Genomic DNA, 12,372 nt, shown 5'->3' with positions numbered 1-12,372 from the left:
TGGGTTCAAATTCATTCATTATGCCCAACCAGGCGCATCCGGATGCCTTCAGCTTAGGTAAAGCTAACCTAGAATCAAATCTGACATAGGTACAAGCAAGGGTTCGTAACTCAGAGCTCTAGCAGCACAGTGTCTAAGGGCTCTTCTGCTAACCAAAAGGCCCCAGGTTCGAACTCATCTAGGCAGTATCATGGGAGAAAAGACTGGCCATGTTTCCACAGATTTTTCAGCCTAGACTACACTATGGAGTAGTTCAGTTGGAACCAACTGACAGTGCACGACCACTACCTAAACCAGTCCTCCAGAATTGAGAATTTGGCTCCTTCAGCTTGCCAACTTTAAAATTGTCAAAGGTGAAACACTTTCGAGGCTTGTAAAAGGTAGTCCGGTAAGAGTTCCATCTCTAATTGGTTTCACTGTACTCTTAAAAATGTCACCTAAGTGCTTAGAAAGACAGTCTAAACCCAACTGTGACTGGTAACATTAACTTAATAATCCCCCTCTTGGTCGGCATTCCTGGTTATCTTTCTCCATCTTATTGTTAAGTTTTTGTCGACGTTAGATATCCCCCATGTGAAAACCTGATTTCAGTGCTCACTTTTACTTCTATTTCCATCTCCTTCTAAAGGACTTTTCACTTACAATGTTTTTCCTGCTTCCAATCCTTTTCCTACTTTCTGTTGGAATTTTACTCCCTTTTCCAACTTTTAAAGTTATACATTCCATTTTTGCTTGTCATAAATACTCCACTTTTAAAAAGCATCAACGAAGTTCAGAGCTACTTTTAACCTTCCGATCATGTCCTTCCCTATTAATTTGGTTCCACCTTTTTTAACCTCTAGATTTCACTTTTATCTTCATTGTTCTATGCAGTACCTCATTATTTCCCTCCTCTATATTGATTTTATATTCCCCTTAGTGGTCCTTTCAGTAAGGCCCAAGTCGTAGTCTTTTTTGCACCACATATGTAGTGTTTAGATATATAATTCCACATCAATATTTACTCTCTAAATACTAAGGATCATTTGTTATCTGGCTACTTATAATTATGAGACATCTGTTCATCCCTTTCCCTTTAACATGTTATTGGTATATTACTCTAGTTTCGCAGCATCTCATAAACTATTTGTTGTGATTCACGCTTGATTAAAATGATTCCTAATTCAATAACTCTAGAAAATTCTCACCTACCTCTTTTGACTACTGATTTCACCAATTTGTCCTTCTGGAACTCATTAAGTGACAGACTTTCCAATATTCCCCAATTGTCTTAATCTTTCTGAATTGACTCTGGAAAATTAGATCACATTATCTTCTGCTTCACTTGCTTCTGCTGTCTATCTGCTGTTAAATCAACTTACCCACTTTTTCCAATTTTATAAGTTATTATTGGTTCTTTTTCAAATCCAGAGAGTAATTTTTTAAAACAAAATCCTAAGTCTTAAGGTTGATTCCTTTTCTCAGGCATTTTCATTTTTTAAGCACATAATATTCTCTTTAGAATTATCTACTGGGGGTTCCAATTCTCTTTGTCATTTTCATCTTGGTAAATTGATTCCTAACTCATTCACTTCGAGTCGATACCTACAGCAGTCCTATAGGACAGGTTAAAACTGCTCCTGTGGGTTTCAGAGACTAACTCCTTACAGGTGTAGAAAGCCTTACCATGAATTCATCTTTTGTCTTGAGTTTATTTTTTTAATGATATTCTTGTGTCCAAGGTTGTAAGAACTTCCTCAGAAAAAGTTTTTCATTCATTTCTTCCAGGAACCCAAGAGTAGTACCAGCCCAGACCAAATTTTAGATTAATTTCTTAGCTTTAATGTTTGCTGGACGGCGTAAGTAACCTAAATTCATACTCAATTTGATAAGTATAGGTTCAGGAAAAACTTTATTTTAATACATCATTTTATTGGGGGCTCTTACAGCTCTTATAACAATCTGTACATCAATTCTATCAAGCACATTTGTACATGTTGCCATCATCACTTCCAAAACATTTTCTTTCTACTACAACTTTTTTCTTTTGAGAGTTTCTTGTTACTTCTCATGGTGACATAAGTACTGGGGTTTTTGTTTTTTCTAGTGCATTTTTTGACTGAAGGTACAGTAACTTCGAACACCCAGGTTTTACATAAGGATTTGTTTCCATTACCAAGTTGTAATGGTCTCAGGGCATCCTTATCTCCTGGCCCTACACGAGTCTCTACATCCCCTAACTAAGCATGCTGCCTACTTTATTTTTGTCACCTGAGGCATTCCTTTCCTTGCTGTAATTTCTTGCCATTTTTAGGTGTTTGTGATAGATTTATCCAGTTACCATTGCCTGCCATCTTTGAATGAAAAGCATCTTGATTGGTGAGTTTTGTTATAACTGATATTAGACTTGTGATTTTAATTTGAAAGGTGTTTGCTAATTCACCTGGATAAACAATATTTGACTGTCTAAAAGTCTGATTTACTATATTTACAATTTTGATTTATGTATGATTACTTAGTCTTACAATAACTCTACCTGTTGGGTTTTGGAAATGTGAGTCAGTTTGACAGATTAAATTTATAAATGTAGTATGGAATGTTTAAAGAACTTTTACTAAGCTTGTAAATGGTATTAGTTTACTGTTAAATTTATTAATTTAATTAAACATTCACCAAACAAAGCACTGTACATGCAAAAATAACATTTTTACACATATTACAAATGCATAGTAGAACCAGACTAAGCGCAGAATGTAAAAGATTCTAGCTTTAATAAAATGTTAATTTGAAAACAAAAATTAGTAGTTTTTACACATGAAAGTCTACTGCAATTTTTTTTTAAGCTCAAATTACAAGATGACTACTATCTGGTGTGGTAATTTAAAGACCAAGATACTAATGGGTAAACCAACTCACAGGATAAAACCAATCAAATCCACCGCCATCTAGTTGATTCTAACTCAGTGACTCTAGGTGTAGAACTGCTCTACTGAGCTTCTAAGGCTGTAGCCTGTACAGAAGCAAACTAACTGCCTCATCTTTCTCCCATGGAGCAGCTGGTGGATTCCAATCATTATATTAAAAATCAAAATAGGGTCAAAGTGTTTAATAACCAGTTATTAAATTCACCACTGACACTTGGTGAATTTCTTCATGAAGCATGGTTCGTTTAACATTCTCCTGATAATGTTACTTCTATGAGGTGTACCATGGTTTTCATTCCAAAGTATGTACAAATTTTTTAAAAGTGCGCAACTCTGGCAGTGTAGTGGGTTATATGCTGGGCTGTAACCACAGGGTCAGCCAATCAAAGCCATCAGCTACTCGTGGGAGAGAGGCTTTCTATTCCTTTCTCCCAGGACTTGGTAAAGATTTAGTCTTGAAAATCCACAGGGCCAATTCTACTTGGTCCTACAGGGAAGCTGAGGCAAATTAACTCTGATGGCAGTGAGTTTGGTTTAGTTTTGGTAATAAAAGGTGTTGTACTACTATTATTGGGGTAAGGAAAATTAATCCTCATAGAGGCAAGGATTAATCGGAGGTAAATTCAGTGGAACTACATAGTCTCTTAGGAGCCCTGGTGGTGCTGTCAAGCAAGTGCTGGACTGCTAACCACAGGGCTAGGGGTTCAAATCCACTAGCTGTTCCACAGGAGAAATCCGCGGCTATTTACCCTCATAAAGATTTCCGATCTCAGAAATGAGTCAGAATAGACTTGACGGCAGTGGGATATAGCTTCTTACACCAGATAGATGAGCTCCCAAGAGAGCAATAGTCTGGTTCCTTACATTAACATTCCTCTAAAGAATGTATCTTGTGTATCATTCTTCTCTCCAATCATTCTTGTTCACTTCGACTCCTCAGATTGCAGTTTTACCATACCTTTCCATCCTTATTCTAGGCTGGATTGCTAGTTTTTAAATGCACTTTGTAAAAAGAAAACGTACAGGTTCACCCTTTAAATGAAAAAAAAAAACACGTGATTCTGCCAGGAGACACCGACATACTCCCCCTAACCGTAAGGCTTCTGGGTGTTGCTGTTTTCCACCTGAAATGTGGCATCTCAACTCACGATGGTGTCTTCCACGCAGGTAGGTACCTGGCTTCTGGCAGCCTGTGGCGTAATACAGCCCCACAATCGACGGTGTTCGATCCGTGTGCTGGGCTAAGACCGCTAGGACCCAGGCAGGCCCGGTCCGGACTTTTGTTTTAGCCGGATCTGAACAACCAGCGCGTCCTGAAGAAGCAGTCATTGTCTTACACGGCGGGTGGCCCCAGCCTATCTCCACGTCTCCGGGAAGAGCGAGCCTGCTTTCCCTCGGCCTGCAAGTCGCAAGGGAACGACCCCGTGCACCTGCAGCGGCCTATCGACAATAGAAAAGGTTCGCTTTCACGCTCCGTGAATGGAAGCGGGACTGGCGGCAAGGACGTGCATGTGAACAGGAAGCTGAATGGGAAACACCTCCCCCCGCCCACAACTCGAATCCAGTCGGCTAGCGCCCAGCGAGTAGCGAGAAGTACGATTTCGCACAAAGCAACGTCCTCTGGGAGGGCTTCCAGAACGTCGAGGCCCCCACCTGATGAATGGGTGCGTCGGGGAGGGCCCGCTCCACTTCACGCGTGGGGACACAGAGGGACGAGGCGATGAGACGACTGGCCCGAGGCCTCGCTGAAAGGCCGGAGGCGGAGCGGAGAACCTGACGCCCCGAAGCTCTCCCGCTGATGCTTGCTTTCATCACGGCTCCCCCTCCCCCGCCCCCACGATGGCGTCGTCGGCCTCCGCCCCCAACTCACACAACCCTCCCCCGAGAGCCGCTCCGGGTCCCAGGGCAGGGCCAAGAGAAGGGGCCCGCAGCGCTCCCGCCGGGATCTGCAGACCGTGAGCGTTGGGATCGCGCGTCCCTCCGGTCCAACATGGCGGCGGCGGCGGCGGCCGCCCCCCCACCCAAGCCTCCCTCAGGGCCGGGGGCTTTCCCTCGGGGCCCTCCGGAGGGCGGGAAAAAGACTCCACCCCACCGGGCCCCCTCTCGCCGCTGCCGCTGCTCACTGAGGAATCACCTACCCGACATGACTAACGGCCGCGGCGCGAAGCTCACGGAGCCCGCCGAGAACAAGGAATACGAGAGCCAGGCGGCGCGGCGGCCGGAGCGGTACTGAGGGCGGCGCGGCGGGCGGAGCCCGGCTGCGGGGCCTCGGCAGCCAATAGGAGGGCAGTGGGCGGTACCACCGCGCCGAGGTAGCAGGGGTGGACGGCTCTGCTCGCATCCACCTCCGAACGCGGAGGACTCCTACCCCTTCTCGATTCGCCCCTCCGCGAGCCGTACCATTATTGAGAGGGAATTGAGAAGAGAGCGTACCAATGCGGCTACTCGAGCGGGGGAGGAATCCGAGCCTCCTCGCGCTGCCTTCCTTGCCACATCCTCGCCCTCACTTCATTGAGTTTGATCGAGTTGGAAGTTAGAAAGCGACAAAGAAGGGACCTTATAAAAGCGGGACAGTGCTTAGGAAAGACCTTTCTCCCCCCCCCCCAGTGCTTGAATGGTGTGCCCTAGTTCCCTCCGCTTTCGCTGCAGAGAGCTTGGCAAAGCCACCTGGGGGCGGTAGGAGGCGACGAGGTCTGGGACTGAGAGTCGTGACGCGCTTGGGTACCCTCGCGTCTCCCGATTCGTTACAAGGAGGAAACAAGGATTACAAGGTGATGCTGGGACAAGAGTCTGCATTAAAACGAAAAGCAGACACAATACCCAAGGGCTGCGTGCGGCCAGCTCTCGTTGTCAGCGCTGGAATATGCTAGAATAATAGTTAACGCTGTCGGGCGCCTTACATCATCTCACTTAATTCTCACAATAGACTGATGAAATGTTACTCCACGTTAAAGAAAGCAGACGCACTTGCCCTGGGTCACCCAGCTAGTGAATGGCCAGGGTAGATGCAAACCGTGCGAGCCTGAAACCATTGCCTGTGTGCTGTACCGTCTGCCACCAACTGAACCGAGCCCACTGCAGTGGAGTTGATTTCGATGCGCGGCGGCCGTATGTGTTACAGAGTAAAATTTGGCCATAGGGTTTTCTTGGCTGTGATGTTTATGGAAGCAGATCACCAGGCCTTTCTTCCACCTCAAAACTTACTGCCACCGAGTCGATTCTGACTAAACTCTAGAATCTAAAGTCTAGATTATGAGATGAGGCTGTGAACATTTTCTGAAGAGTGTTCTGTGACATCTGAGCCAAACCCTAGGTCGTGAGCAGAAGCCGTACAAGGCAGTAGTTGAGGCAGTGCTTTCCAGACTCCTGTAGATCCGATAAGTGAGAGTTTGTCTGGTAGGTGGCAATGGTGGTTGGAGCTGAAGCCAGAAAAGTAGGGAGATAAAGGTGAGGCTGTATGAAGTACATCTGAGTTTGTTGTGAGGGTACTCCCCCAGAGAATTTTGAAAGACACGCGAGATTTGCATTTCCAGGCTGCAGTAGGACAAATGCATCGTGGTAAAAAGCAGAGACACCCCAAAAATGGCCAAGTACTAGTACTGGAGAAAGTCTGCAGTGGCCGAGACAGGCCTCCATAGGAGTCACGGAGATGGACATAAGTAGAGATCCCAGGTATACTCAGTCTGCAGACTGTGACCACTTATGGTGGAAGGAGGTAGGGAAGAGAGCAGACTCTGGAGTGACTTCTGGGTTTCCCACGTACACACCTGAGAGATGGTGGTCCCATTCACAGGGATAAGAGGAGGAACCAGTTAGGGGGAGGTGGGGGGGGGAGTTCCTAATTGATATCTTCAGGTCATCAAAAATCATGGGGTCACCTTGTCTGGTTATCCCAGCAGTTACTATGACCTCAGCTTTAGGTCAGAAGGTCACAGAGCCCCCTAACAGTTAAAACTGTTTAGAACCAAACAAGGTTAAAGGAATAGAAATTCTTTCAGGACTAAAAAAACATTTAACCTTTTAGTATATCCTTATACAGAGGAAGGAGCCTTGGTGGGGTAGTGGTTATGCACTGGGCTGCTAACCACAAGGTTAGCAGTTCAAAGCCGTCAGCTACTCCTTGCATTCTACTCCCATAAGGAATTACACAGCAAACTCACAGGGGCAGTTCTACCCTGTCCCATAAGGTCACTGTGAGTCATGAGTCGGCCACGGCTCCATGGCAGTGAATTTGATCTGGTACACAGAGGAAGGCAACCCAGGAGAATATTGGGTTAGAAAGGAAGGTCCATGGATCTTTTAAGACAACAGAGTTATATAGTTTTTTTAGTTATATAGTTTTTAAAGGAGGTATGGAAAGTGTGGCTTATCATCATCTTCTTAAGTTTGTACCTCCTTAAAAAAATACAAGTTTTTACCTCCATCCATTCATTCATTCATTCATTCAACTGCCGTCTCCTGAAGTCTGTGTGTGAGGAGCTGGAAGTGCAATAGGACGCCTAGCCCCTTCCCCACAGGAACTGCCATGTGTCAGAACAAACCTGTGATTCAAATCAACTGCCAAATGTATATGCATATGATTAGATTCCCTGGACACCTGGAACACAGAGGAAGGGCACCTCACCCACAGGAAAGGTGGGCAGGGATGGGTTAAGGAAAGCTTCTGGCAAGAGTTTGCATGCTGAACTGTGCTTTGGAGGGAAAAGCAGGAATTAGCCAGAGGGTGTATGTCTAGAATGGTATGCTCAGGTCACAGAGGAAAGTTCTGTAAGTGCTTCCCTCTGTGAAGTTGGGAGGGTGGGGAATGATGAAAAATGGAATGAAAGAAGTCAGCAGAAACAAGAGCCTAAAAAGCCTTATTTGCCCGTCTGCAGAGTTTAGAACTTACATGAAAAACAAGGGGGCATTTCTGAGGCTCTAATCAAGGTAGTGACATCTATTCTCTCTATCTGTCACCTCCCTTAATCTTCTGGACAGTCCTGTGAAAGAGGTACTACACTTGATCTTAGCCAAAAGGCCAAGAAGCAATGTGAAAGAGGTACTGATGTTGTCTACATTTTATTATAGAGGAGAACACCAAGGGCCAAAGAAATTACATTCTTTACCAAGTACACATAGCCAAGTAGAGACAGAAGCAGACTTCACATCCATGTCTTGTGGTTTCACAAACTAAAAGGACAATCCTGCCAGGGCTGCACTGCTCTGGGGCTTCTTTCCAAGGGTCCTTCTGTTCCACATCTGTCTCACAAATTGGCCCCTTCCAGGCTCTTAAGCCAGTTGCTCATAGAGTCGATTCCAAGCAGAACTGCGCCCAGTAGAGTTGCCAACGGCTGATTTTTCAGAAGCAGATCACCAGAACGTTCTTGAGGCACCTCATATGCGGGCTCCACCTTTTGGGTGCGCAGCCAAGGGTGCGAGCGCTTGCACCACTCAAAGACCCCTTTCAGGTGTGTCCATGGGGATCCATCTCTTTCGCATCTTTCCTGCAAAGAATGAAAGTGCAATCTTCCTGTCATTCTTCATGCAAGCTCATCTTCCGCCCTGGGCCCCACTCTCTTAGCCTCGGTCTGTGCATGTAAGGGAGTCGGCAGGTACATCTTACATAGCAGCTTTAGTGGAATGTACCGCTTGGTGCTGGGTTTGTTTACCCCTGACCTACTCTGCGCTTTCTCATATGGGGAACCGATCCCTTGGTCCGTGTTTCCGTACTCCAACTCGCTGCCATCCAGTCCACACTGACTCAGAGCCACCCTGTAGGACAGGGTAGAACTGTGCCTGTGTGTTTCAGAGACTAATTCTTTGCAGGAGCAGAAAGCCCTGTCTATCTGCTGCTGAGCAGCAGGTAGTTTCGAACTGCTGAGCAAGCCCAACATGTAGCTACTAGCCACCAGGGGTCCTTGTGTTTCAGTATCAGAGATTGCTGTATCAGGTAGTTTCTTGGTTGAATGGCTAATTCAAGGACTGGGTAGCTCTGTCATTTAGGTCACTTGCAAACAGCTCCCGCCCCATATCAGAGCCTCAGCTTGCTTGCTCCCAAGGAAGAGGAGAAACAGGATAGCTCTCAGGACACTTGGGGTTCTTTTCTTCCTCTGGCAGGGGAGAAGAGGGAACCACAGGATGGGGTGCTGGTGGCTGCCTTCTCTCTGTCCCAGCTTCCACTGGTAACCTTGGCACCTGGGTTGCAATAATGTCCGTCCTGCCTTTGTCCTTACAGTCTGTGGCTTCTTGCTCTTATTTCTGGGTTGCTTCTCTCCCCTTCACAACCCTTGCAGCACAGAAGGACCTTCAAAGACAGTGTAACGACCGTGAGTTTACTCTGTGTGAAACCATTGCAACCAGTTGCCTTCAAGTCAGTGCCAACTCATGGTGACCCTGTATGTGTCAGAATAGAATTGTGTTCCGTATATTTGTTTTATGAGTGTGTTAGGGTTCTCTAGAGAAACAAAACCAGGACACTTATGATTATATATACTATATTTATACATATATATAGAGAGAGAGATTTATGCAGCGAGAAGGAATGTAACAGCTAATTGGTCCACACCACAGTACAGAGGGCTCAGTTCAACTCACTTTTGTGGAACAATTAATACACTGAAGGTCCTTCAACTCATGAGGACTGCCAGTCCAAGGTCAAGGAAGCAGAAATCATAGTCTTCCCTTGGGCAAGACAGGCAGAGTCTGCCTGCAGTCATCAGACAGCAGGGTAGAACACCAACAGTATCACTGAGCGCTTAGGGAAGCAGGCCCCACGGGATATCGAACTCAAGAAATGAATAAACAGCGCAGAGCAGGTCCCGAAGGAGCCGCAAGCTCTAATGACATGATCCGTGTGTTGGCTCTGCCCACAAGTAGTGCAGCACACGGTTGAGGCAAAGAACTAGCTCCAGCAACAGCAAACTGGTCTGATCACCAGGGAGGATGCCAGATTACCAAAATATTTATCTTGGTCATCCTCCAATCAAGCTTCGACCTAATTAAACTCTACCCACGTGTTCCTACGAAAGCCTAGTTGTCACATTAAGCCTAACTATCTCAATGAGCATACGACAATCTGTTTATTTCTATTCATAGACATTTGGATTGCTTTCAGAGTTTGCATATTTGTCTTAGAATAATACTTCTATTTTCTATGTATTTTTTAAATGAATGTTTCATTGTCAATTAGGTGTGTGTGTGAGAGCGTGTTACCTTTCAGACCGTCAACTCTGCATTCAACAGTTCAAAGTACTCATCAGTCCTCTCCCCGCCCCTGCCCCAGCCCCAATGGATTTTTCAATGGCTGATTTTTCAAGTAGATTGCCAGGCCTTTCTTCCGAGTTGTCTCTGGGTGGACAGACTCCAGGTGGATTGCTGTTGTTATTGTTGTGTACCCAAGTTGACTCTAACTCATCATGACCCTATAGGACAGAATACCACTGCCCCCATAGGATTCCCTGTGCCATAGTCTTTATGAACGCTATCATTTTTATCAAGTGGCTGTAGGTTCAAACTGCTGACCTTTCACTTAGCAGCTAAGCTCTTAATCACTGCATCACCGGGGTTCTTTTTTGGTAATTATTCGAGGGAGCCATTTGAGCAGAGGCCTTACATGATCCAACTTGTTTTACCAAGTTACTCTGACTGCTGTCTGGAGACGAGACCTTAGGGCAAAAGTAACAGCTGGGTGAGGTCATTGCTCAGCCCAGACTAAAAACCGACTGCAAGTTGGGTTACATAATTCATCTTCTGAATCCCCAGTACCCAGTATAGAGCTTGAAATAGTGGGCACTAAAAAAAAAAACAAAAACAGAAAAATAAAAAATTTACAAAAAAGAAAAAATGAAAGCAAACCCTCCTTATAGTGAACAAAAGCAATAAATCAATTGAGGGGATGCCTTGTCTCTCTAGCGCAGTGGTTCTCACCCTTCCTCATGCTGCGACCCTTTCATACAGTTCCTCATGTGGTGGTGACCCCCCAACCATAAAATTATTTTCGTTGCTACTTCATCACTGTCATTTTGCTACTGTTAGGAATCGGGGGACCCCTGTGAAAGGGTCGTTCAAACCCACCCCCACCCCCGCAAGGGGTCGCGACCCACAGGTGGAGAACCACTGCTCTAGGCAGTCTCAGGGGACGCCAAGGCTGACTGGCATAGCATGGCCGCCAAAGACAATGGTCCACATCCTACTCTAGTTAGTAGCAACTGGGTCCTAAAAGCTCGTGAGTGGCCATCTGAAGTACAGTTTCCAGCTGTCAGTCTCTCCCTGTATGGAGCAGAGTCAAAAAGCAAAACAAAGATGTAAGGAAACAATGAGTCCAAAGGATGAATGGACCACCAGAACCCCAGCCCCACACCCTGAGACCGAAAGAACTAGATGGTGCCTGCCGACCTCTGCGAACCATTCTGAAAGGACTCACAGTAGTGGTTATGGGTAGAGTGGAATGAAACGCAAAGTCATAAAAAATACCAGGTTTCCGGTGTGACAGAGACAGGTGGGACCCCTGAAACTGGTCCCGAGACACCCCCGGAACTGAACTCACCACCATGGCTCAACTTTCAGCCCAACCACAGACAGTCCCGTGGGTGAATGACCACAGTAGGGAAGTGCAGGCCTTCGGGAACCTCAGGGCAGCATTGGAGCAGGGGGAAAGCCCCAGAGGCAGGAGAGAAGGGACAGGAGGGAGGGGTCCCTCGGGAGTGGGAATAGTGCTGCTAGTGGTTCTGTGATAATAAAAAGGTCAAAGGAATTTTAAAGAACGGATCATTAAAGACAATTATTTTGTTCTGGAGACCTAACGGCCCAATTTGTGTCAGGTACCCAAAACAGCATGTGGCCAGTGTCCAGATCCCCACCCCACCCTCCCCCAGCACACACACAGGCATCCCAGGGGCCAAGCTCCTCCTCCCTCCAGCCTTCCTAGAGAGCAAGCCTCCAGTTCTCTGAGGCTCTGCCACAGGGGGAGGCTACTTGTCAGTGGCCAGGAGAGCCGGTCCCCCTGTCGTCGGCTTCCTCCCAACAGTGGCAGGCATTTCCTGTTTGGGGTGGAAAGGAACCAGACACTTTCCTGTTAAGCAAAGCAGCAGATGCTGAGCAGGTCCTGGCCCTGCCGCCGCCCCTGGGGCCAGATGCCTGGCAGTTTAGACGGCCTTTATGTGAAAGGGAAGTGGGGCACAGCGCCAGATTGGCCAGGCTTTTATTGTGCTCCTTGGGAGTCCCTTGGGTCTTGGTGTGAGTAAAAACACAAAGCAGAAGGGGGCCTGCAAAACTGTGAAGAGCGTTGAGGGAGAAGGAGGTGCTGGTGTGATTGTCCCAGGGTAGGGCGTCTGGATGTGAGCTTGTGAACGTTTGTGCGCAGCCTCCGGCTGTGTCTGCGCACCCAACAGCCAGCCTTTATCGGATGTACGAGTTATCCTTGGCCTAGAGTACTCTCTTTAGCCAAATGGCCGAGTAGAATGGACTGTGGGATAGGTAGGGAGGGGGATGA

At 46.6% G+C, this 12,372-nt stretch overlaps 1 protein-coding gene across 2 annotated transcripts in view; it reads right to left on the bottom strand.

Annotated features, from left to right (window-relative positions):
• TAF15 (TATA-box binding protein associated factor 15) overlaps window positions 1–5,142 on the bottom strand; it is a 31,983-nt gene extending 26,841 nt beyond the window's left edge. The window contains exon 1 of one of the 2 annotated variants that reach the window (XM_075561419.1): window positions 5,042–5,142. In XM_075561419.1, coding sequence (XP_075417534.1) covers window positions 5,042–5,048 — 7 coding nt within the window. In that variant the 5' untranslated portion in view covers window positions 5,049–5,142. The remainder of the gene's footprint in view (window positions 1–5,041) is intronic. The other variant, XM_075561420.1, reaches the window with a different exon arrangement.
• Window positions 5,143–12,372: the final 7,230 nt, after the last annotated feature.

Source organism: Tenrec ecaudatus, chromosome 10 (genome assembly GCF_050624435.1).
Source record: "Tenrec ecaudatus isolate mTenEca1 chromosome 10, mTenEca1.hap1, whole genome shotgun sequence".
Lineage (NCBI taxonomy): Eukaryota > Metazoa > Chordata > Mammalia > Afrosoricida > Tenrecidae > Tenrec > Tenrec ecaudatus.
Note: the sequence above shows the minus strand (reverse complement) of the source record. Positions and strands in the feature narration are given on the sequence as shown.